At 38.7% G+C, this 26,261-nt stretch overlaps 1 protein-coding gene across 6 annotated transcripts in view; it reads left to right on the top strand.

Moving 5' to 3' along the window:
• The window catches only part of LOC131432461 (uncharacterized), a 567,367-nt gene that overhangs the window by 288,844 nt on the left and 252,262 nt on the right, over positions 1–26,261 (top strand). For all 6 annotated transcript variants that reach the window (XM_058598750.1, XM_058598753.1, XM_058598754.1 and 3 more), the window contains exons 13-14: positions 11,678–11,923; positions 11,991–13,049. In XM_058598750.1, the coding sequence (XP_058454733.1) occupies positions 11,678–11,923; positions 11,991–13,049 (1,305 nt within the window). The remainder of the gene's footprint in view (positions 1–11,677; positions 11,924–11,990; positions 13,050–26,261) is intronic.

Genomic DNA, 26,261 nt, shown 5'->3' on the forward strand with positions numbered 1-26,261 from the left:
TGCTCATTTCGTGGATACTTCTGATTCTACTGTGTTTTTCGACACATTAATGGGAGAAAAGATTCTTGGAATTTCGGATCACGTACGCCTTCGAGTGGCCCCAAATATTTTTTATAATAAATTTAGAACAGTCAATTGTGAAAAGGTGTTTTACACTTACGGATCAAACAGCAACAAGCCCACAGGCTTCGGCATCTTCAATCAAAACATCACCGCTTCTTACAAACTCAGTGATCCGGCTTCAGTTTACGTCGCAGAATTAGCTGCTATTCAGTACACCCTCAAGATAATTGAACTCTTGCTCAAAGACCATTACCTCATTGTCACGGACAGTCTAAGCTCAATAGAAGCTCTCCGGGCAATGAAGCCAGAAAAATATCCCCCATATTTCCTGTGGAAAATACGGGAACATTTTAGAACTTTAACTGAACGGCCTTATTCAATATCATTAGTCTGGGTCCCATCGCATTGTTCAATTTCGGGCAATGAAAAGGCTGACTCGTTGGCCAAAGTGGGCGCATTAGAAGGTGATTTATGAAAGACCAATCTGCTTCAATGAATTTTTCAGTATCTCTCGTCAGAAAACTCTCGAAAGTTGGCAAACTTCATGGAGCAATTGCGAACTGGGACGATGGCTACATTCCATTATCCCTAGAGTATCGACGAAACCATGGTTCAGGGGGGATGAACGTGAGTCGCGATTTAATTCGTGTTATGTTGCGGCTCATGTCAAATCACTACACTTTCAACGCACACCTCCGGCGTGTTGGGCTCGCGGAGAGCGGTCTCTGCATCTGTGGCGACGGTTATCAGGACATCGAGCATGTCGCGTGGTCGTGCTTAACAGTTCGGCTGAAAAGTTTGTATCGTTTAATAGAAACACACATTTTTTGCCAAAATTCGTTTTTATTATTCAACATAATTGCCATCAGAGGCGATACAGCGATTATAGCGAAGATTATTATATCTTCCATCTTTTCGATACCATTTTTGTAGTACGATTTGTCCTTTGCCTCAAAATAGGCCTCAGTTTCAGCGATTACCTCTTTATTGCTTCTAAATTTTTTACCAGCGAGCATTCTCTTGAGGTCTGATAAACGAGTATCAAAAAGGATAATTCATAAGGCGTGTTTACCTTTCTCGTATTTTGAAAGCTCATAGCTCAGTGATCTGTGGAAGGATTTATATAATCTAACTAACAATAGAATCGAAATTTTTCAACTTAAACGTGTATAGCAAAAGCATTGAAGTATTTCAATAGTACACTATTGAAAAACCTGTCTCATTTGACCCATGTCAACACCAGCCAATCAGAACGCGTTCTGAGGAAGAGAACAAAATATCTGCTGCTGTACAACAAATCGTTCGAGAAAAATGTCCGGAAAAGTAATGAATATCGTAGTAAGTTCCTCAATTTAGTCCTTCTGAATGCTAGAAACGAATCCCTACAGCATATTGATAGTTTCTTTCAATAAATTATGCAAATCCGTAATGAAATAATCGACATTAAAATTCTGTATGCGGCTATTTTTATGGCCGTTAGGACCGCCCATTAGTGAAAAAGCTACAAACGAAATCACGTGAAAGAAAGCTCCTAACAAAAATTTAATCAGTTTGGATTCTATCGCCAATGCGAGCAGATGTATTTTATGCCGTTCGCAAAGCTAGTTTCGCTTCCGACAGGAGTGATTACGTCACAGCTGCCAGTCATTTGCAAGGATGAAAAAGCAACGGTGGAGAGCATTACAAAAAATCAGCCGTTCTAATGGCTCTAAAAGTTTTCTGAACAACTATTAGGATTTGTTGTTCGCAAATTGAAAGGAAATATCCTCAGTTTAGTGCAAATCTAGAACAGTTTGGTTAGATTTTTACACTTTTCGCTGTGTGAAATTCACAGTAGTCTAGATCAAGTAAAGCCTAAATGTGGAAAAGGGGAATGCTTGCATAATTCACACAATTGACTAACTAATTGATATTCGGAAGTGTTAAAGAACATGTCAGTTGTTTTCGTATTCACGACATCCAGTTATGTCTCTGACATTACCCACCCGCCTTTTTTAACTAGCGGTTATTTCGACATTGGTAACCTTAATGTCATTTCTGATATGACAGAAACCTAGTTTTATCCTTCCGCTGAACGAAAATGGTTGAGTATGAAAATAGTGCAGTTTTACTTTGAAATCTACTTGAAAATCTTCTTTTCGGATAAGGAACATTTTCATCTCTGCGGGAAAGTTAATAAGTAAAATTTTCGCATCTGGGGGACGGAAAACCCGCACGTTATCATGGAGAAGCCGATGCATCCTCAGAGAGGTACGGTTTGGTGCGGATTTTGGCCTAGCGGCATCATTGGGCCATTTTTCTTCGAAAATGAGGCAGGAGCCGCGCCATGGTCAATGACGAGCGCTACCGCGCCATGATTAGCGATTGGTTCGTTTCGTTACTTGAAGAGGAAGATTTGGACACCATTTATTTCCAACAAGATGGCGCTCCGTGCCAAACAGCTCGGACCTGTGATTTGACGCCGTTAGACTATTATCTTTGGGGGGCTGTCAAAAATATGTGTTATGTGGACAAGCCAGAGACAATTCAAGCCTTGAAGAACAACATTCGGGCAGCCATAGCTGAAATATAGCCGCATACAATTGAAAATGTACTAAAAAACTGGACCGACCGTATGGCGTACTGCAAGGCCAGCCGAGGCAGCCATTTGAATGAAATTATATTCCACAATTAACCGGAAGGATTGTACTTTAATATGAAAAAATAAGTTTTGAAATCGGATGAACCGTTTGTGTTTTATTTCATTTTTAAAAGAAAGTTACATGGCGGACCCTGTACATGAGACATTCTCAACAAGATATTTTTTCCAAAAAGTTAGAAAAAAAAGATAGAAGTTTTTATCAGGGGAATTACTTTAGCGTTTTGCCATTGCTTAGGAAAGTAAGCTAATGAAAAACCCTTGTTGAAAATTTTAACCAAGAGTCTCAAGGCAACATCGAGAAGATTTTTAATAAGAATATTAAGGATTCGATCACTACCCGAAACCATAATGTTTTTAAGTTTAATAATAGTTGACTAAATATCATCAATATCCGTCTCAGTAATGTCATTTTGTAGCAACACTTGAATTGAAATATGATCATATTTCAGTGAGGCATCATTTTCAATACTACTCACAACGTTCAATTTTAAATTATAGACACTCTTGAATTACTGAGCAAGTTTTTGAGCTTTTTCATCATTCGTAATAAGTATTTGATTTCCTTCCTTGAGAGCAGGAATTGGTGTCTCAGGTTCTTAAGGACCTCAGAAAGTATCCAAAAAGATTTAAAATATGGTTCAATTTGTTCAATTTCTTTGTCGAAATTTTCATTTCGCGAATGAGTAAATCTATGTTTAATTTCTTTTTAGAAAATTTTAACTATGTTTTCATAGCAGGATTGATATTGAGTCGACGAACATTCTTCAAGCGAATGAGCAGTTGAAGATATCTGGAGAATTTTCTAAAATAATTTCATGATCCACATGATTTTCAATGTTAGATTTGTATTCAAACCGATTAGCTCTGTGGTAGTTGAATACAGAACTAATTGAATTAATTATAGCTTCTTTGGGAAGTCTGAATGTTACAGGAAGATGATCTGAGTCAAAGTCAGCATGTGTAATCGGTTAACTACAAATGTGACTTTGATCTGTTAGAACCAAATCAATTATAGAGGGGTTTTTCACGGAAGAGAAACAAGTCGGATTACTGGGATAAAGAACTGTATAGTAACCAGCAGAGATGATCACGATATTGTACGGCTGCTCGGCCATCCATGGAAGTTGTCCATCAATGTCAACTTCCTTTTTTGAGTAGCCTTGACAGCCGTGTAGTTTCGGTAGCGGTTTCCCAACTGGCTAAAAATAATGCTACACCTGTACCGGCGGTATAAGTCCACCAAACAGGTAAGCCGTGTTTTTCTGAAATTCTGAACCTCTACGAGGTCCCGAACAGTCTGCTGTTAATAAAACCTCCAACCCCCGAGAGGATTTAGAGATCTTACAAAAGCGACACCATTCTACACTCCCGGAAGAATGCAGAACGACTCGCAGTATGTACGAGCAGAAGTAAATTCGGTACCCCCCAGAGGATGCCAAACAATCTGCCAAACCCTATTTAAGGTGAATACAGAAGGGATTCATTCACTCCAGGAAGAACGATGAACCCTTCTGACTATAGCTCCTTACCACATTGGGTGAGAAACGAGAGAATATCCTTCAATTTTAGCTCCGCATACACAGACTCAACCATGTATAGAGAGCCAAAAACCCGGATACGTAGCTGCGTCAATGCGGGACAGTTACATATCAGATGGTATGAAGTACCATAATCGCATTCACACAAATCACACGAATAATACTCAGCACGTTGAATAGTAGCCATGTGATAATTGAGTTTGCAATGTCCAGTCAGAGCTCTGACCAGAACACTTCAATGATACTTGGAGAAATGCAGTAGACACTTTGACATTTTCAGATCTAAATCTGGTAGAAATGCTTTTGTCTGAGCGCAAGTTTGCAAGCTGCGCCAGTAGCTGGCATGTTTGGATGCAGCCCAAGAACGTATCTTGTGCTTTATCCAACTAGTTGAAAGTGGTAAAGCTGGTTCAGGACCAACGAAATCATTCGTTGCACCAGCTCTAGCCAACTCATCAGCCCATTCATCTCCAGTAATACCAGAATGGCCGGGTACCCATAAGAAGTAAACAGCATTTGAAATGCTGAGGTCTTCAATTTGAGTTCGACATGCGATCGCTAGATTCGACCGTGAGTCATTCGAACTGAGTACTTTTAAGGCTGCCTGACTGTCGGAACAAAAATAAATACGTTTACCACAGATCCTCTGCTGAAGTGCCGATTGTACTCCACACAGAATTGCGTAGACTTCTGCTTGGAACACAGTACAGTATCTACCAAGTGAATGAGACTGCTCCAGCCTATTTCACGACAGTAGATACCAGCACCAGCACGACCATTCAACAGAGAACCGTCCGTAAAACAAACTATGTGTTCATCAAGTTGTCGTTCCAGACAACCAGACAATCATTCCTAACGAAGAGGATAGCTCACATTGAATGTTTTAAAAGGAAAACTGCATGTGAGAGTTAGGTCACTAGGAGCGAGTAAATACTCATCCCACGGAACCATTTGAGACCACAAGCGAGTGTGACTGGTAGCATATTCTAATGGGTTACTGTTCCAAAGCCCTGTAACCCTAAGACGGTATGCACAAGATAATGCTTCTTGTTTTAGGAACACATGTAGTGGTTTAATGCACAGTAGCGCCTCTAGAGCAGCAGTAGGAGTTGTCGTGAATGCTCCTGTCATCGCCATTAGGACCATCCTTTGGAGATGATTTAGCTTTGACTGAACTGTCGCGACTTCTCCTTTCTGCCACCATACAAGACATCCATATGCTAAAATTGGTCTAACGATAGTTGTGTAGATCCAATGAATATATCTGGGTTTGAGTCCCCATGATTTTCCAAAAGCTCGTCTGCATTGGCCGAAAGCCATGCAAGCTCTTTTAATCCTGAAATCAATGTGAGCAGACCAATTTAGTTTTGAGTCAAGAATAACCCCGACGTATTCAACTTGATCGACCACAGTGACCCCTGAACCAAAGAACTGCAACGGACGAGCTCCTGTAATTATCCTACGATGAGTGAAAAGCACCATTGATGTTTTGCCCGGATTTACAGATAATCCAAACCTGACAACACCATTGTTCAACAGATCGCAGGGCTTGCTGCATTAAATCAAAGAGAGTGTTAATGCTTATACCGGTCATCAGTATATGATAATCGTCGGCAAAACCATAAGTCGGAAATCCAAGGTTATTGAGTTTCCTTAACAAACTATCAGCGACTAGGTTCCATAAAAGTGGGGATAGTACACCACCTTGAGGACACCCACAGACACTCAGCTTTCTAATCTCTGGCCTGCCGAAGCGATGATCAAAGAAGTTGATTGCTAAGCATTGCGTGTATCCAGTAAGGGAAAAACCCAAGATATTCCGTTCACGACTGCAATGTTTAACCTCCTGCAGTCATTCAGCCATCGGCACGGAAATACACCTTGACTTAGGAGTTCCTATTTTTGTGGCCTTTTACGACATGGAATAGGAAACCAGTGGATCAATTCTTGGTAAACAATAATTCCGCCGGATGCCACACGGCTTATCTGTTTGGTGGACTTATACCACCGGTACAGGTGGACCGTAGCGTTATTCTTAGCAGTTGGGAAACCGCTACCGACACTACACGGCTATCTAGGCTGCTCAGAGAGGGAAATTAGAACCAAATCAATTATAGAGGGGTTTTTCACGGAAGAGAAACAAGTCGGATTACTGGGATAAAGAACTGTATAGTAACCAGCAGAGATGATCATGATATTGTACGGCTGCTCGGCCATCCATGGAAGTTGTCCATCAATGTCAACTTCCTTTTTTGAGCAGCCTTGACAGCCGTGTAGTTTCGGTAGCGGTTTCCCAACTGGCTAAAAATAATGCTACACCTGTACCGGCGGTATAAGTCCACCAAACAGGTAAGCCGTGTTTTTCTTGTTACAGTTCTTCGGTTCAGAGGTCACTGTGGTTGATCAAGTTAAATACGACGGGGTTATTCTTGATTCAAAACATTGACTTCAGGATTAAAAAAGCTTGCGAGGCTTTCGCCCAATGCAGACGAGCTTTTGGAAAGTCATGGAGACTCAAACCCAGATACATTCATTGGACCTACACAACTATCGTTAGACAAATTTTAGCATACGGATGTCTTGTATGGTGGTAGAAAGGAGAAGTTGCGTTCCTAAAACAAGAAGCATTATCTTGTGCATACCGTCTTAATGTTACAGGGCTTTGGAACAGTAACCTTATAGACTATGCTTCTAGCTACACTCGCTTGTGGTCTCAAATGGTTACCTGGGATGAATATTTACTCGCTCCTAGTGACCTAACTCTCACATGCAGTTTTCCTTTCAAAACATTCAATGTGATCTATTCTCTTCGTGAGGAATGGTTGTCTGGTTATTTGGAACGACAACTTGATGAACACAAAGTTTGTTATACGGACGGTTCTCTGTTGAATGGTCGTGCTGGTACTGGTGTCTACTGTCGTGAAATGAGGCTATAGCAGTCTCATTCACTTGGCAAATACTGTACTGTGTTCGAAGCAGAAATCTACGCGATTCTTTGTGGAATACAATCGGCAATGATGAGTTGGCTAGAGCTGGTGCAACGAATGATTTCGTTGGTCCGGAACCAGCTTTACCACTTTCAACTAGTTGGATAAAGCACAAGATTCGTTTTTGGGCTGCATCCAAACATGCCAACAAAAAGATATTCTCTCGTTTCTCACCCAATGTGATAAGGAGCTATAGTCAGAAGGGTTCATTGTTCTTCTTGTAGTGAATAAATCCTTTCTGTATTCACCTTAAATTGGGTTTAGCAGATTGTTTGGCATCCTTTATGGGGTACCGAATTTACTTCTGCTCGTACATACTGCGAATCGTTCTGCATTCTTCAGGGAGTGCAGAATGGTGTCGCTTTTGTAAAATCTCTAAATCCTCTCGGGGGTTGGAGGTTTTATTATCTGTGCATCGTTAATCACAAAGAACGCACTGCTGCTGCTCCCACTAAATGTGATCCCCAGCAGATTGTTCAGCATCCTTAGGGGTGCAGAGTTTACTTCTGCATTTTTGTGTTTTTGTGTCGTCAATTTTCCCCATCTTAGTCCAAACCTTACCATTTCCCTTCAATCTTTCCCTTTTATATATCGGAAAAATGATACTAAACACAAATTGATGGCAAGGCACAAATCTCCAAATATAAAGGGGAACGTGCCACTTGAGTCCATTTGTTCTGATTCCTGATTCCTGATACAGGAAGATGATCTGAGTCCAAGTCAGCATGTGTAATCGGTTCACTACAAATGTGACTTTGATCTGATAGAACCAAATCAATTATAGAGGGGTTTTTCACGGAAGAGAAACAAGTCGGATTACTGGGATAAAGAGCTGTATAGTGACCAGCAGAGAGGTGATTATGAAGTATTTTACAATTACTGTTATTTTGCCTACAATTCCACTGGACATGCTTTGCATTTCAGTCTCCTATTTAGTCGATATCTTGTGAGTTTTTGCAAATCTTCTTCAAAGAAATTGAATTGTTCACCGATGCATTGGAATGGCAAATATGTTCCAGCAATGAAATGAATTTTATGAATGGCTTCAATTTCGAATCCCAAGCTTTCAATAACTTTAGTATTGAAAGAAGGTAAAATACGATGTTTAATTTGCCGTTGGACAAAAATGGCAACATCACCCATTCCAGTAAACCTGTCAAATCGATGATTTACAAAATGTGGATTGCTTTTCAATTTGACATTTGGTTTAAGAAATGTTTTTGTCACAATAGCAATATGAATTTTGTGAACTTTGAGAAAATCATAAAATTCATCTTCACTCGATTTTAAGGATTCCAATTTAAAATATTCAAATAATTATTTAACATTATTGTTTAATTTTGAATTCATTATAATATTATTTGCAAATTGCCATCCCATCCAACTTGACATGAATAAAAAAGTGATGAAGTCGAACTCATTCGGACGATCATTTGAAAAAACTGATTTTCTAGATAGATTTTATTTTCTGTTTATCGATAAAATTGACTACTGGTAGGAATACTTGTAGGTATATATCTACCATTTAGGCTAGCGTAACCTTCATTAGAAGAAGAAGAAGATGACGTGGCCGATCTACCTGTTAATAAATTGTTTTCATTAGAAGACGAATTTTGTATTTTGTTTTATATTAGGAGAAATAAGTGCCTTAGAAGACTTAGGCATGGCATTTGCATTCTTTTTTTCAATTTCCAGGTATCTCTGTAAATTTAAGGTCGTTTATTTGACTTGTTGTTGTCTAAGTGAACGAACGTTTAAATTTTTTCCCTGACAGGACGTACCAAATAATTGGATTTATGATTTCAATCACAATTAGAACATGAGAAATTATCAATGGTTTCATATATTGGACAGACGTCTTTCGAATGCGATTTGCCACCGTATATCCATATGAAAGTTTTTGGTACCATGGCCGGAGCCTTGTCAACGACAACATTGCGTTAAGTTTGCAATACCATTATGCCGTTTATAATGTTCCCAATGAATTTTAATGTGGAAAATGAAACGTACTTTTTCTAAACTTTTCAATTTGTTTACATCACTGCGACTGTAGTGTATTAGTTAAAATTCATGGGAAATCCCACAGCGTGGTATAAAAATACCTTTAGCCCTTTTTGTATAAGTATTACTTGGGAAGGGGCAAAACCAAGCAAGTTAGTTCATTTTTAATTTCTTCAGTATTTTGAACATTTGATGAGCCTATAAGACAGCCTAGAAGGGTCTATTTGATTTTATATCATATGAATAAAATTTATAAAGTTTCTCGGACAAATACCAGAGAAGACGTTCGTAATCAATCCATCAACCAAGACTCGACATTATCCTCTTCGTCCGATTTGAAATGAGACATTTACTGCCAGGAGGAAAGTGAAAAGCTGCTTTGAAGTCGGAGATCATCACCGTCACTGGAGGCATAGATTGTTGTTTCTTCCCAGAACAACAGGCATCCAATATCGTAAATATTGTTAAACGGCATAGGATCAACGGAAGGGGAGTCCGTCCGTTGTCTTTTATTTTTACATTCAGATTCTGTACGATCGTCAAAGTTAGAAAAAATAAGAGTAATGGATTGGGATTGCTTCCGTATTTTATTATTTTTAATCTTAATCTTGTTGCCTAGGCTACACTAGTCTTCGAATAGACTCCTAGTTTGGTTAAGTCCTGATAAAGACTGATTTTGTGGTATTGGTGATGTATTTGGGATGTTGGTAAAAGATGCCGCTGCGCTCGATAAAAATTTTAGCTAGTTTTTTATAAGTGCGACAGAAAGAATATAAGAATCTAAAGCCGGGATAAAATAAATGATATAAAAACATTAAAGTATGTCAATGAATTTAAGTTTATTTGTAAAAAATATGCATTTTTCACATTCGGTGCAGTAATACCGTGCCGGTGGTGTAGTGCAGCACCTAACTGAGTGGCGAGAGAAGTATTTTAGATATCGGTACGAAATGTCATCTATACTTTGAACGAAAAGATTTTTTTTAACTTATTCAATACACATATATTTACTTCTTCTTAATAGATTTACACTACAACACAATAACTTCCCTAAAGCGCACTTTGTGCCTGACCTAATATCTATTTGATAATACGTTAAATACTCTAATCTTTGCTTTGAGTCTTAATCTCTGGTTAACACGAATGCTGGTGTCCAAGTTTGATTACGGTGTTACCCGGCCGCCCATGGATCAACACTCTCTACAGTTGAATTAAGAAGCCCCGATAAATTCAAAAAAAGACCCTTTTTATACTCAAAATATTGCTACCTAACCAAAAATTGTACATATTTCTGCTTTACATATATCTGGAATTCAGTACTAACTCTCAAATGCGAAATGGTCTTTTTTGGCGTTTTTACGTAAAGGTGTCTTAAATAACCCATACAAGGCGTTCTTGGGTTAACTTATACATATAATTAAAATACACTTTTTTTACATTGCTATGGATACATGCGATAGCCGCGCGATCGTGTCGCTTGTGTACATAATGAATTAACTTATGCACCGTGTACATGATGAATTAACCGTGAGCACCGTAGAAACTTTACTAATATACTATCTGTACTAGCTAAGGGAAAGCGAATTATGGTTTTGGAAGATCTCTATGATATGATTTCGGGCTGATCTTGATCTATGATAAATTTCAGGGCTGTTGCAGTAGTGATGTCAATAATAATAGTAATAATAATGACAATGATAATAATAATAATATTAATAATTATAATAAAAAAAAAAAAAAAAATAATAATAATAATAATAATAATTATTATTATTATTATTATAACTATAATAATAATTATAATAAAAATAAAAATAAAAATAATAATAACAAAAGTTGGTTTTCACAGTGTTTACATAGCCTTTTCATATGAGAAAGGCAAAACATTAAAAAACTTTTTTTATATTTTATTCGAATAAAATTTCCATTAGAGCTGAGAAAAACTTCAAAATAGGGAGTCATCATTTGATTTATCTATTTTACTAAAATGCGTATATACAAGTCGGATATACTTCCAAATAATAGATACAGTAATATTTGTAAACGAAACGAATTTTACTGAGCTGTAATTGATCGAAACCTGACCACTTTTCTATATGTTTATTTCACGCCTACATAGAAAACAAAGATATTCCACGACAAAAGCTACAATCTAGGTCATTATATTCGTTCATTCTTTCCAGTTTTTCCATAAACCAAAAGGTATACAATCGAACGGCTGAAGTTCTTGGGCACAACTAAATTTACACAATATGAATTCAAAATTTGGTTTAGTTAATGTAACTTAATCGTTGGATAAATAATTTACAATCCAATGATGAATTAAAGGAATCGAATGAAAACAACATCGACCTTTAACATTGAAAAATGAATTTTTTGCATATTTTCACTTAACATATTTAATGAAAAACAAATCGTTTCTGATTGGCAACAAAATTATTTTTCAGTTTCCCACTTACCAATATGGATAGGCGTGTTATTCTGCAAGTGCATTCCAGTGGTGTCCAGGTTTCATTGTTCCCGGAAATACAAGACGCTTTTTTGGCATTTAGAGAATATTCTACAATTAATGATGGACAATGGCATCACGTAGCAATTGTGTGGGACAGTATAAACGGGCAATTATTGTTAATCACGGAAGGATTAATTGCTGGCCGAACGGAATATGGAGCCGGAAAGACTTTCCCTGCGTAGTAAGTAGATTTAAAAGAAATCAAAATCATTTAAATTATTAAAACCATTATCATTTTGATATTTCAGCGCTTGGGTTGTTCTTGGGCGTCCAGCTTTATGGACAAATGCCACTATCACTGATTCAAATAATAATGTTGGATTCCAAGGAAGAATAACAAAAGTACAAATTTGGAGCAGAGCGCTGGATATCACCTCAGATATTCAGAAACAAGTCAGGGACTGCCGAAGTGAGCCTGTGTTATATCGCAATCTTATTCTCAATTGGGCTGGATATGAAGATTATACTGGCGGTGTTGAACGATTAGTCCCTTCGACATGTGGTAATAAGAAATGCAAGTTTGGTAGTACTGGAACACAATGCAAACAGCTAGAGAGTGACAAAGAACCACCAAAGGTTGAAAATTGTCCTAATGATGTGTGGATTACGACTAGAAACGGATCGGCAATTGTGAATTGGGATGAACCTCACTTCAGTGATAACGTAGGAATCACAAAAATCGTTGAGCGGCATGGACGACGCTCTGGACAAAGTTTTTTGTGGGGAAGTTATGATATCACTTACATAGCGTTTGATGCTGCAGGAAATTCTGGAAGTTGCACTTTCAAAATTACGCTATCCTCGCATTTTTGCCCACTGTTAGCGGATCCCATTGGAGGATCACAGCATTGTAAAGATTGGGGAGCTGGAGGACAATTCAAAGTATGTACTATTTCTTGTAATTTAGGTTTGAAATTTTCAGAAACAGTGCCAGAATTTTACACGTGTGGAGTTGAAGGGTCCTGGAGGCCTAGTGAGGAACGCAACATGCTTCTTGTATATCCTTCATGTTCACCATCTCGACCGGCACAGCGTATCATACGAATAGGAATGCTGTTTCCATCAGATGTACTCTGTAATGAAGCAGGACAAGGAGTTTTACGACAGAAAGTAAAACATGCATTGAATTCTCTGAATAGAGACTGGCACATCTGCAGTTACTCAACTGAAGGATCTCGGGAATGCAAGGAGTTAATCATTAATGTAGAATGTGACCAATACCAGAATCGGGCTAATATTGTGAAGCGACATGCTACAAAACGAGATAAAAGCACATATGTTATAAATGTCGAAATACCAATCAAAAGGTAAATAAGTTATTCAACACATAGAACATTTGGCTAATACCAGTATGTATATGGGACATTCCACGCAAAATCAGCAACCCAATTTTTTTCTCATCAGTATTTCTTTTTGGTAAAGAGTTCGAAAATATTTGACACGTATTTTTTCAATATGGTACGTGAATTTTTGAGATATGATTTTTGAAGTTTCGCGTTTACAAAAAAGAGCCTTTTTTCAACAGCCTATACTTTAAAATCTAATAAAAATCCGAAAATTCGTCCAAGACATGAAATGTGCGTTTCCCTTAGCTTTCAAATAAGCGGTTCCACAAGACAACCTCTATAGTTTATTTAATGAAAAAAGTTAAAAATAATAAGCAAATAAAAAAATCAAACTCGAGCCTAATTTTTTTCTCTTTTTAGTTGAAACTCAATCTCGGCAAAGTTTCAAAGTGGAAAGATTAATACTTTCGGAGCCGTGAATTTTTCAATCACAACCCGTACGCTCGGTGTGTACCGCAGTGCAACTCGCTCGAATACGTGCATAAATTGTCGATACATGTCGCGCAACTGATTGAATCCTAACTTTGATAGTTTATTGTTAGCAAGGTTGCAGTTAAAATCGCCGTGTTAAAATGAATTCAAAAATCAAAATCGTCGCTGCATTCCATTCAACTTTAAGACTCCTGTTAGCAAAAATCAAAAACTTCTGTATAGTCGCTGAATACAGACACATTGTCATCACTCTCAGAGGATTCAGAATCTGTGATCACTATTGCATCAGCAGTATTTTCCCTCTCAGCTGAATGGTGAAAATTAAATCATTTCGCAACTTTTCTAAAACTGTAAGTCATCATTATTTAAATACTCAAGTAAATTCTTTGCCCCAATTTTACTCGGTTTTTGCGTACACGGTACACACAAAACATCATTTGCTTACAAAAAATCGAATTTCTCAAGAAAGGAAGAAGAAACTCGACGCAACGAATGTTTTTAATTTTCCATTTCATTTTTACACTGCGATCCTAACTGAAACGTTGCTAACAATAAACTGTCAAAGTTAGGATTCGATCAGTGGCACGACATGTATCGACAAGTTTAGCCCGTATTCGAGCGAGTTGCGCTTCGGTACACTCCGCGCGTACGGGTCGGAAAAAGTCACTGCTCCGAAAGTATTAATCTTTCCCTTCTGAAACTTTGCCAAGATTGAGCTAAACCCCTAAAGCTTCTTTTTTCAACTAAAAAAAAATTAGGTCCAAGTTTGAACATTTTTTATTTGCGTATGATTTTTAACTTTTTGGATTAAATAAACTATAAAGGCTGTTTCATGGAATCGCTTATTTGAAAGCAAAGGAAAAGACGCATATTTTGTATCTTTATTAGATTTTGCAGTATAAGATGTTGAAAAAGGCTATCTTTTGTACACGCGAAACTTCGAAAAATTATATCTCGAGAATTCAACGTACCATATTGAAATAAAAAAATGCGGCGGCTTATTTTGCGTGGAATGGCCATATGAATTGTCGCTGACGGGTTATTTAAAGATGGTTGGTTTATAGCAGGCATGGCAAAAACACGGATCCGTTCTGCACGGCACTCACCTTCACACGTGAGCTCACCACCAGGAGTATTGAATGCTACGCTTCGTGCCCGTGTTGAAAAACAAACACCGAACGCAATAGAAAAAGCACCCGTAACGGTGGTCGTGTAATTGCCAAACAACGGTGCTTGGATTTTCGGGCAACACTGAAGTCGAGTGTTGCTGACTTCGGCAAACACCGAAGCCGAGTGTTTTCGATTTTGTCATATACGTTGCTTGTACATACTATAAGCGACTATAGCACCACGGTATGACGAAAAATGCGTTTGAATGATTAATTTTTTTTTCATCAATACGCGTGTCAATTGATTGACAATATAACCAACGCATGGGTGCTCTTTGGTGTCTTCGCGAAATTGAAAACACTCGGCTCCGGTGTTTAACGAAACCGAAAACACGCGGTGCACTGGCACGCAATGGCATTCTCAATACACGCAGTGGCGGTGGTTATATGAAGCACGCAGTGCAGTGTTTGGACATGCCTGGGTTATAGTTGCAGTGGGCGCAATGTACGGTATATTGTTCGTTTTTGTTTTGGTTCTATTTCTTCGATTTCAGCTGATTTTGATTGTGTGTACAGGGTCCGCCATGTAATTTTTTTTAAACATGCAATAAACACAAACGATTCATCCGATTTAAAAATTTATTTTTTCATATCAAAATGCAATCCTCCCGGTTAATTGTGGAATATAATTTCATTCAAATGGCTGCTTCGGCTGGCCTTGCAGTACGCCATACGGTCGGTCCAGTTTTTTAGTACATTTTCGATTGTATGCAGTTTTATTTCAGCTATGGCTGCCCGAATATTGTCTTCCAAGGCTTGAATTGTCTCTGGCTTGTCCACATAACACTTATTTTTGACAGCCCTCCAAAGATAATAGTCTAACGGCGTCACATCACAGCTCCGAGGTGGCCTAACGAAATCCGAATTTCGAAGACTGTGCGCAGAAGTTCGATCGTAGTGTCGGTTGTGTGGCACTGAGTGTCCAAGTCTTCCTCTTCATGTAACGGGAAGAACAAATCGCTAATCATGACGCAGTAGCGCTCACCATTGACCGTGGCGGCGGCTCCTGCCTCATTTTCGAAGAAAAATGGCCCAATGATGCAACCAGACCAAAATCCACACCAAACCGTCACTCTCTGAGGATGCATCGGCTTCTCCAAGATAATGTGCGGGTTTTCCGTTTCCCAGATGCGACAATATTGCTTATTAACATACCCGCCGAGATGAAAATGTGCCTCATCCGAGAAGATGATTTTTTGGCAAACACATTCCGCAACATTACCATGATTTTCAAAGTAAAACTGCACTATTTTCACGTGTTCCTCAAGCGTATACACAACCATTTTCGTTCAGCGGAAGGATAAAACTAAGTTCCTGTCAAATCAGAAGTGACATCAAGGTTACCAATGTCAAAATAAGCGCTAGTTCAGAAAAAAAGTTAGATGGCGTAAGACCCTGTAGAATACCAGCGTACGTGGTGGGCACACTGCTTTAGCTCTAAAGGGCCAACGGTATTTCTTTAAAGTAATTAAGGCCATCGTCCAAGTACCATGCGCGCGAGTGGTTTTATGAAATTTTCGATGGAAATTTTGAAAAATTTGCGAAACCAAAAACATACAGACCTTTGAAAAGCTTTTATCTATCTGCAGGGCAAAAGTGGCTGAAAAATTTGGAGGATTTTCCGAGTCTTATCAAAAATAATTCTGGAAAAAGTTTTTTTTGTGATCTTTCCCAATTATTTGAAAAAATAATTCGATGGTATGATTTTTGTTCAAATATACCTTATGCTGCCTACATTCGGGCACATTTTTGGAAAACCTTTTCACGCTTTTTATGAAATATCAATGAAATTCATATAATTTCATATATTTTTTTAAATTCGTTGATTTTCTACGTAAAACGTCAAAAGGTTTTCCAAAAATGTTCCTGAATGTAATCATTGTAGCCATCATAAGGTATCAGCTCTCTAAAAATTTACTAAATCACAACCAGCGATTGTTCGTGAGCTCGAACACCTTAAAGTGAATAAAGTTTTTGTTTATCGCACCATAACTCGTTACAATAATACTGGTAGCATCGCAAAACGTCATGGAGGTGGTCATCAAAAGACTGCAACGTCACGTGAGATGGTTCAAAAAGTGAAGAAGCGACTTGAACGAAATCCTCGACGAAGTGCCAATCAAATGGCAAAAGAACTGAAAATATCCGACCAAAGCATCCGCCGCATACTGAAAAATGATCTGAAGGTCAAGCCTTACAAGATCCAAAAGGCGCATGATCTAACACCGAAGCAGCAACAAGTTAGACTTGAGAGAGCGAAGGAGTTGCCTCGTTTGGCCGAAAACGGTCAATTTCCGAACATTGTATTTTCTGACGAGAAAATTTTTCCAATTGAGCAATTCGTAAACTTTCAAAACGATAGGGTTTACTTGACCGACCGTTCATACGAGAATTTGAGTCATCGATTGGCCACCAGGAGGCAGCACCCGCAACAGATAATGGTTTGGGCCGCTGTAACCGTAGATGTGCGCTCTTCAATCGTTTTCATCGAGCCTGGCGTCAAGGTAAATGCGACATATTATCGGGAAAGTATTCTGGAGGTTGCTTTGAAGCCGTGGACAGACAAACATTTCGGTGGCAGACCATGGACGTTTCAGCAGTACTCGGCACCGTCTCACAAAGCTCGAGTGAACCAAGAATGGCTGAAAAACAACGTTCCGAACTTCATCTCGTCCACACAATGGCTCTCGAATTCACCAGATGCGAATCCAATGGACCATTTGGAGAGCAAAGTCCGAACTAAACTCCGAACTCCATTTTGGAGAGCAAAGTCCGAACTAAACGATACACCAGTCTCGAGGCGCTGAAAAAAGTTATTGTCCGCGAGTGGGTCAAAATACCTGCAAGTCACATTCGGGCAGCTTGCGATTCGTTTTTTGACCGTCTCAAGGCCATAGTCAAGGCAAAAGGTGGTCATATCGAGCAAAAGTGAATTGATTCTGAATTTTGTATTATTTTTACACATTTTGTACTTTGAATTAAGTAAAAGTAATTTTCCAAACTGAATTTATGGCCTTTTTAATTGGTTACACTTCGAGTGCCGGAGGATAATTTCTTGAATTTTAACATTGTGTATTCGGTTCTCGTTGTTGTGTGCTGATCGCCGCAGCTCTGGGGATCCAATCTCCAGTGATGGTCGGCAGTCGTGGGTAATCTTCACATGCTGTTAGTAGTTTTGTATGATGTTGGTTATGAAAGGAGTAATGATGAAACATGTGGAACTGAACGATAGATCTTTCATGTGGGTTGTGTTACTACACTGTTGTTGTTGTTGTTGTTGCCGGGTGGTGTATTGATTTGATTGATACTGTTCGGAGTAGAAGTAACGGGTGGTGTAGTACGATGTTGATGCTTGTTGCGATGGATTAATCTGTTGTTGGATAGTTGTTCCTCATGAGATGTGTGCAGATTACTTGCTGCGTATTTGTGTTGTCTGTGGTGTGATTGGCTACTCTTTTCATAAAGTTATGTGTAATGCTAATTTTTATCAAAAGTGAGTGATGGTAATTGAGTAATTGGCCTGCTGCCATTATTTTTGAGTACCAAGAACGGAAGCGTGCTGTTGGTTTCTTCTTCCATTGTAAACTGCATGAGGGTTGTATACATTGAAGAAGTCCAGAGTAGTGCGTGTTTGATCCTTTGGTAAAGCTTTGAACAAGTCATCAACATATTTACGAATGACAAGAATGTTGAACGAAAGCGTTTTAGTGACTGTTTTCAAAAGATGTTCCATAACTATATCGGCAAGAATGTGTGATAATGGTATGTCCATCGCTGTACCAAAAGTTTGCATGTAGTATTTGTCGCGGAATATAAAATAACTATTATTATACCGAATTCGACCAGTTCAAGAAATAAGTCTAGGTTTATATTAGTATTATTCCTGATAATATCCCAATCCATTTTAATATCGTGAATTATAAGATCTGCTAGCATGTTGGTAAACAATGACACCACATCGAACGAGACTAGGACGTATCTGCATTTTGGATGCTATTAGCTTTGAAAGGTGGTAGGTTGGTGCACTGATATTGGGAACGACAGGACGTAGTAGTAAGTTATCACCGTGGGTCTTGGGGTGGACATACAGCGGTAGTCGATTTCAATTGTGATAATGTTATTTTATCGTGAAGCTAGAGGATGAATAATCTAGAAATATGCGTATTGTTTGGTCTTTGTATGGTAGACGTAGGATCTTTAGATATTGTTTTGTACGTAGGTTGATCTGGTAATTCGATCATTTTCCTGTCTTAATCTGTTTTGTACATGATAACAGTCCTGTTGCTTTTTTTATTCCTATTATACAAATGTGTAAGTTGTCTGATGGAAATGTTTTAGTGTTAATTGATGCAGCTTGGTAAAAATGATGAAGTGGAGATTTGTACTTTTGATGTTTTGACTTGGCTGTATATTTTTGAATTTATGTGATTATTGTTGCTATTATCTACTGTGATTTTTTATGGCTTGTTCTGGTACCAGTCGTAGGATGTACTTTATGTCAGCCAGCATATGGTAGAACGGAATCTGGTTGATGTTTTTAATGAGTCTAGAAAACTAGCGTCTTAGATCGCCTTCTCGATCTTTGCTTGACCAAGTTAAGCTCACTTAACGTATTCGTGAATAATCGATACGAACAGATATATAAGGCGCTGTATTATAATTATCAACGCAACATCCAAAACAACCTTAAAACTAATCCTAAACGTTTTTTTTATACATGTCAACGACCAGAGAAAGAAATCTGGATTACCAACTCACATGCTCTTTGCTTCAATTATATATGTGGTAATCAACAATCCTCCTCGAATCTCGTGCCAGATACGTTTTACATTTTTCGTTCATTGCAAGCTCAACATCATGTAGATGCTATTTACACGGATTTCTTCGCAGCTTTCGACAAGATTAATCACCAGATAGCAGTTGCTAAGCTTGATAGGCTAGGATTCAGCAGATGATTCATTAATTGGCTCAAATTATACCTGACGGGTCGCAATATGCCAGTGAAAATAGGTGACTAAGGAGTGTATCGATAAGTAGTTAGCAACATTCAAACAGTTATTACTCTGAAATGGTTTAATTTTTTGCTGCGTGTTTTGCGGTGACATGTTTGTTTGCATGTTAATAACTGCTGCGCAATCGATTGGTTTCGGTACGGTTTATCATTTCAATGATGAGTCGAATTGATCCGGAAACGCGAAATTAAATCCTGCACACTTGGTGCTCAGAAAGTGGTGTCACGTACAAAGAAATTGCAAAACGGGTGAAAGTGCACCACACCAGTGTCAACAATATCATCGAGAAGTTTGGTAAGACCCTTTCCATGAAGGATTTGCCCCGATCCGGTAGGCAAACGGGTCCCGGCCAGCCCGGCCTTCAACGGATCAAAGTTCGGAACTCCCTGAAAACGTAAAAGAAACAGAAGGTGCCGAAAAAGTCCCTGGTACAGCAAGTTCAGGCCAAAACAAGAGCGCAAAAACTGTATAACCAGATTCTATAGAATAAAGACGGATGCATCCTGTTCGACGACGAAACCTACGCCAAAGAAGACTCTCGAGCGCTGCCCGGACGGCAATATTATACGAAATCGGTGTACCAGGACCTCGATGATGCTGACACCACGGTGGCGATGGATAAGTTTGGGCAGAAGGTGTTGGTCTGCAAGCAATTTGTACATGTGGTTTGCGGTCGTTGATTTTCTTCACAAAGGGCACAATTAACGCGAAGGTGTACGAGGAAGAATGTTTGAAGAAGAGAATGCTGCCACTGTACAGAAAGCATAAGGCTCCTTCTCTATTCTGGCCGGATTTGGCTTCAGCCCACTACGCCAACTCCGTTCTACACTGGTTGTCAAAAAATAATGTACAATTCGTGGAAAAGGACATCAACCCACCGAATTGCACGGATCTTCGGTATTGGGTAATTGTCAAGCGGCACTTTCGGCGCAAGTCCCACTGTCCCAAAACATGCAGGAGTTCAAAAAAACTGGGCAGCTGCCACCAGGAAAGTCACAAAAGTAACTGTGCAGAATTTAATGAAGAATGTCAAGTCCAAAGTGCGAGCGTTTCACAGAAACTAGGATTTTCTTCAATATAATCAGTGAAATGCATAAAAATGTTATTTTTCTACAATATATCGAAAACTGATGTCAAAATACGTTTTTTTTTTGGTTTTTCATTCAATAATCAATGTTGCTAACTACTTTTCGATACACTCCTTATGTTACTTCAACATTCATCGCAAATTCCGGAGTCTCCCAAAGAAGCCATCTGAGGCCGTTCATATTTCTAATATATCTCAACGAATAAAATTTTTAATTGAAAAAAATCGCAAAAAAAACAGCGATCACGGATGATTACACTATTTCGCAGATGGTCTTAAAACGGAATTCACCAATCAAGGACTTAGAAGTGTTACCGGATTCTAAACTTTATTTCAACGGTCAAAGTTAATATGGCGCATTAGTTTGCTCAACCCTTTAGAACGCTGTCATTATTCGGGCACCTTATTGTCAAACAATTTAGCTGTGAATTGAAGTTGTTCTCCGGAAATTCATTCGTTTCGCTTTGTGCCGTCTGCAATGAGAGATGTTTCAAATCCTCCTAGCGTCAAAATTGATGTAGATTCATACAGGGTTCGCCATCAGACTTTTTTTAACTAGCGTTTATTTCATTCATCAAATCAGAAGTCACATAAAGGTTTGTGCCTTCTGATTTGACAGAAACTTAGTTTTTTGTCGATTTTTGTCAAAAAATCATCTTCTCGGATGAGGCACATTTTCATCTCGGCGAGTATGTTGATAAGCAAAATTGTCGCATCTGGAGGACGGAAAACCCGCACGTTATCATGGAGAAACCGATGCATCCTCAGAGAGTGACGGTTTGGTGCGGATTTTGGTCTGGCTGCATCATTGGGCCATTTTTCTTCGAAAATGAGCGAGCGCTACCGCGCCATGATTAGCGATTTGTTCTTCCCGATACATGAAGAGGAAGACTTGGACACTATTTATTTCCAACAAGACGGCGCTCCGTGCCACACATCCAACGCTACGATCGATCGATGCGCACAGTCTTCGAAGATCGAACTATCAGTCGAAATTCGGATATCGTTTGGCCACCTCGAAGCTGTGATTTGACGCCGTTAGACTATTATCTTCAGAGAACTGTCAAAGATAAGTGTTACGTGGACAAGCCAGAGACAAATCAAGCCTTGAAGGACAACATTCGTGCAGCCATAGCTGAAATAAACTGCATACAATCGAAAATGTACTAAAAAACTGGACCGACCGTATGGCGTACTGCAAGGCAGCCATTTGAATGAAGTTATATTCCACAATTAACACGAGGGGTTGTACTTTAATATTTTTAATTTTTAATTTTGAAATCGGATGAACCGTTTGTGTTTTATTGCATGCTTAAAAAAAAGTTACATGGCGGACCCTGTACATCGCGATTTGCTGTCTGTTCGCCGGGATACTATCAAAGCTGTTTTTGTTGCGGATTAAATCCAATCCCGGATTGGTTGCGCAGATCTCCTACAAGTGCTGAATTTTGATATCCATCGTCGTAATTTTCGATGCAGTCCTTTTTTCCGAGTTTAGAACTAACTACGATTTCAATGAACCAGTCTCCAATGTGATAAAAGAATTGTTATATATCATTTGGAGTGATGGGTGTGAATGTTGATACAAAAGATTAAAAGGCTTTATGCGTTTTGGAGAAGTAGAATAACAGAATCTAAGCACTGTGGGACCCTCCACAGGACTACCATTGTATATTTGCAACTACCCACTTCTCCGTAACTACCGTTAGGTATTACTGCGGGGTGGAAGGCTATCTGTGCTCAAAGCACCCTTCCTGGCCTTAACATATGCTTCGGCATGGACGTCTGCATCGTTTTCTCTTACCCTTTACAAGAACGGGCAGAACTTTATCGAGAATATCTATTGATGCGCGAACTCAACAACATATTTTTTTCTACAAGCTATCGGATATATGATCAGGAATTTGTGATTAAATTTTCCACAACGTAAGATAACCATGAATAACTGAAAAAAAAACAAGTTTTCTAAAACATTTGAAAATAATGAGGAGAACTCATCACGCTTACTTGCCTTTTTCGCATCCGGACGACGGTTTTGAGATAGTCAGGCACATATTAGTTCCGACTATCTACTGGACGAGTATAAAAGGTAGCTTTGATTGAAAATCGTTCATTTATTTTAGTGACTAAGACGCTACTAGATGTCGAGATGAGGTTCTTCCACCAACATCAGAAAGAACGAATCATTTATAAAGCGTGAAACGCTTAGGTCGTGCTTTTATTTCTACTACGTTCGTCAGGAGGAGCAGTGGGCAATGAAATCGAAATCGAAAGAAGATCGATTGCATCATCCTGTTGCTGGTCGTTTGAATTGGAGCAAAATAGAACGAAAAATGTACAACAATGGGCAACATTATGAAAAATCAGCCCTGCTAATAGATCCAAATGGTTTCTAAAGAATTGCAATTTCCGCAGTGCGAAATACGCAACAATATTTAATATCGTTTATATTCAAACAGTGTTTGATATTTCAGAGAATGACTCAATTTCTGCAGATTTGCTATATAAAATGCATAGCACCGACTCAGAAGAAATTCATTCCGAATTTGTCTGTCGTTGTCAACGTGTTTATTATGGTGCGATCGAGACATCTTCAAGCGAAATACAAATCTTACTACCGCAAGCGGAAGAAGCAGGAGAATCAAACGGAACACATATCAATATCATCGCACCCACGGACAACAGGTCAGCCTGTAAATAGATGACGGAAATCAGCGGTATCCATGGAAAGTTTTTTTGAGCACTAGAGCTTTACGAAGTTAGAGGTGATTCAAAAATATTGCCACCGCTATGTATATTAGAGCAGTAAAAAACAACGTGTTTTGTCGGTTACGTCACTTATACCATCATATCTCCAGGAACAGAAGTCTCTGTCACTTGATCTTCAAACTTGATTTTGTCGGTTACGTGACTTATACCATGATGTCTCCGGAACCAAAAGTCATAGCCATTTGATCATCGAACCTGATCAATGGCCCAACAATAGCTTTCAAACGGGTTTATGCTGGTTAAAATAGGTTCAGTCATATCCGAGAAACAAGCACTTGCAATTTTACCTCAGCTATCTCTGAGAAAATTGAGCGGTAAATATTTCTTCGAAAAGTGCAGACACATACATTTTCCGATCTCGTCGAACTGAGTAGAATGGGGTTTTCCAGCAATTCTAATACCTTTCTTTAGAGAAAAGCAAAACGGTCTGTGTGATCGTTGTGCTAAAAAATCAAGTGATCATTTTACAATCAATCATTTATTTACCGTCCAGCACAATATATGTTGACTAGACATCCCGTCGTTGGCAATAAACGACACCAACATTAAAGTGAGTTCATATACACTGTGTATACTTTTACTGTTGTACAAACTTTCCACTACACTTTCCACTCACACTAATTGTAGTTAACTTTGAAAAGGCCATCAAAAATGGCCGAAACGTCGGACAATTTAATAAATACATCGTCTGCCTAACATATTGGACTGAGAATGTCACAAATAAAAACTATTTACTCTACTCTCAGTCGATAAATACATAACATAACCTCATAGTAGAAGTTTTCTAAAATGTTTTGTGTGAACGACCATTAAGGTGAAATACAGTACCAAATAAGGCGGGTGGGTAATATAAACGACACAACTGGATGTCGTGAATACGAAAACAACTGACATGTTCCTTTACACTTCCGAATATCAATTAGTTGATCAATTGTATGAATTATGGAAGCATTCCCCTTTTCCACATTTTTCGCAAAAACAAAGAAGGCTTCACTTGATCTCGATTACTGTGAATTTCAAACAGCGAAAAGTGCACAAATCTAATCAAACTGTTCCAGATTTGCATTAAACTGAGGATATTTACCTTCGATTTGTGAAGAAGAAATTCTGATAGTTCCTTAGAAAACTTTTAGAGCCATTAGGCTGATTTTGTGTGAAGCTCTCCACCGTTGTCCCCTTTTCGTTGCTTTTTTACAAATGCAAACGACTAGCAGCTGTGACGTAATCGCCCTTGTCGGAAGCGAAACTAGCTTTGCAAACGACACACAATACATCTGATAGCAGTGGCGATAGAATCCAAACTGATGCAATTTTTGTTAAGAGGTTTCTTTTTACGTGATTTCGTTTGTAGCTTTTTCACTAATGGGCGGTCCCAACGGCCTAAAAATAGCAGCATGTAGAATTTTAATGTCGAATATTTCATTTTGGATTTGCATTTCATTACGAAAACTATCAGGATGCTGTACGTGATTCGTTCCTGACATTCGGAAGGTCCAAATTGTGGAACTCACTACGATATTAAGCATTGATCGGAACATTTTTCTCGAACGACTTGTTGTGCAGCAGCAGATATTTTGTTCTCTTCCTCAGAACGCATCCTGATTGGCTGGTCTTGACATGGGTAAAATGAGACAGGTTTTACAATAGTGTACTATTGAAAAACTTCAATGTTGTTGCAATACACGTTCAAGTTGAAAATTTTCGATTCTATTGGTAGTTAGATTATATAAATCCTTCTACAGATCACTGAGCTATGAGCTTTCAAAATACGAGTAAGGCAAACGCGCCTTATGATTTATTCTTTTTGATACTCGTTTATACCAAACATCTCAGAAAAGTTTAATTTTGAATTGTTTGAGATTATGTCACACAACTGAAAATTTTATCATAAAATTGTGATCATATTTCCGATGGCATGTAGCAAAAATTATGTTTATTCATTAGATAAAACAGGAGATATTCACGATCAAAAACTTATCACTCTCTCAGAGGGTAAATTTTGAAAAGGCGCCCCGTAGTAAAGTAAGTCGTATTCACGACAATAAGGTGCACCAAATTTCAAACACATGAATTGAACTAGTAATCGCACATAGTGTATTGTGTAAAACTGACTCATAAAAATACGGTATATTTTCATTCATTGATTATTGACGATTTACGACAAGCTTTGTTGCTAGTAGAACAGACACTAACACTCAATTGACTAATACATACACTAAGACTGTTTTCAATAAACTAATACAGGCGCGTATACAACGGAGGGCTTTAGGGTTCAAGACCCCCTTCCCCTCGCCAAAACTCAAGAAATTATTGGATATCGGGACTAGACCAGACACAGGGTTAGATCAGTGTACATTGCTTAGAAACCTGCAATTATTTCAATCCATGGATTGACTTTTTGAACGGCAATACAGAGCGCTGGGACAGGCCGAGTGAACCGCGCGGAAAAATTAATTAACGAATAATCTAGTAATAAATACGAATCGGAACAATCGGTATCGACCAAGGCGACGAAATTTGCAAATTCGAACCTACGACAGCTGCCCACGACGAGATGTGAAACTCGTCATCGACCCCATGAGCGGGAGGCAATGTACAGACCTGCAATCGGACTAAAGAGCCTGCATACAGTTTCCAACAACAACGGCCAACGATGCGTGAACTTTGCTGCCTCCCGAGAAATGGTAGTTCGAAGCACCTTCTT

This window comes from Malaya genurostris, chromosome 2, assembly GCF_030247185.1.
Source record: "Malaya genurostris strain Urasoe2022 chromosome 2, Malgen_1.1, whole genome shotgun sequence".
Lineage (NCBI taxonomy): Eukaryota > Metazoa > Arthropoda > Insecta > Diptera > Culicidae > Malaya > Malaya genurostris.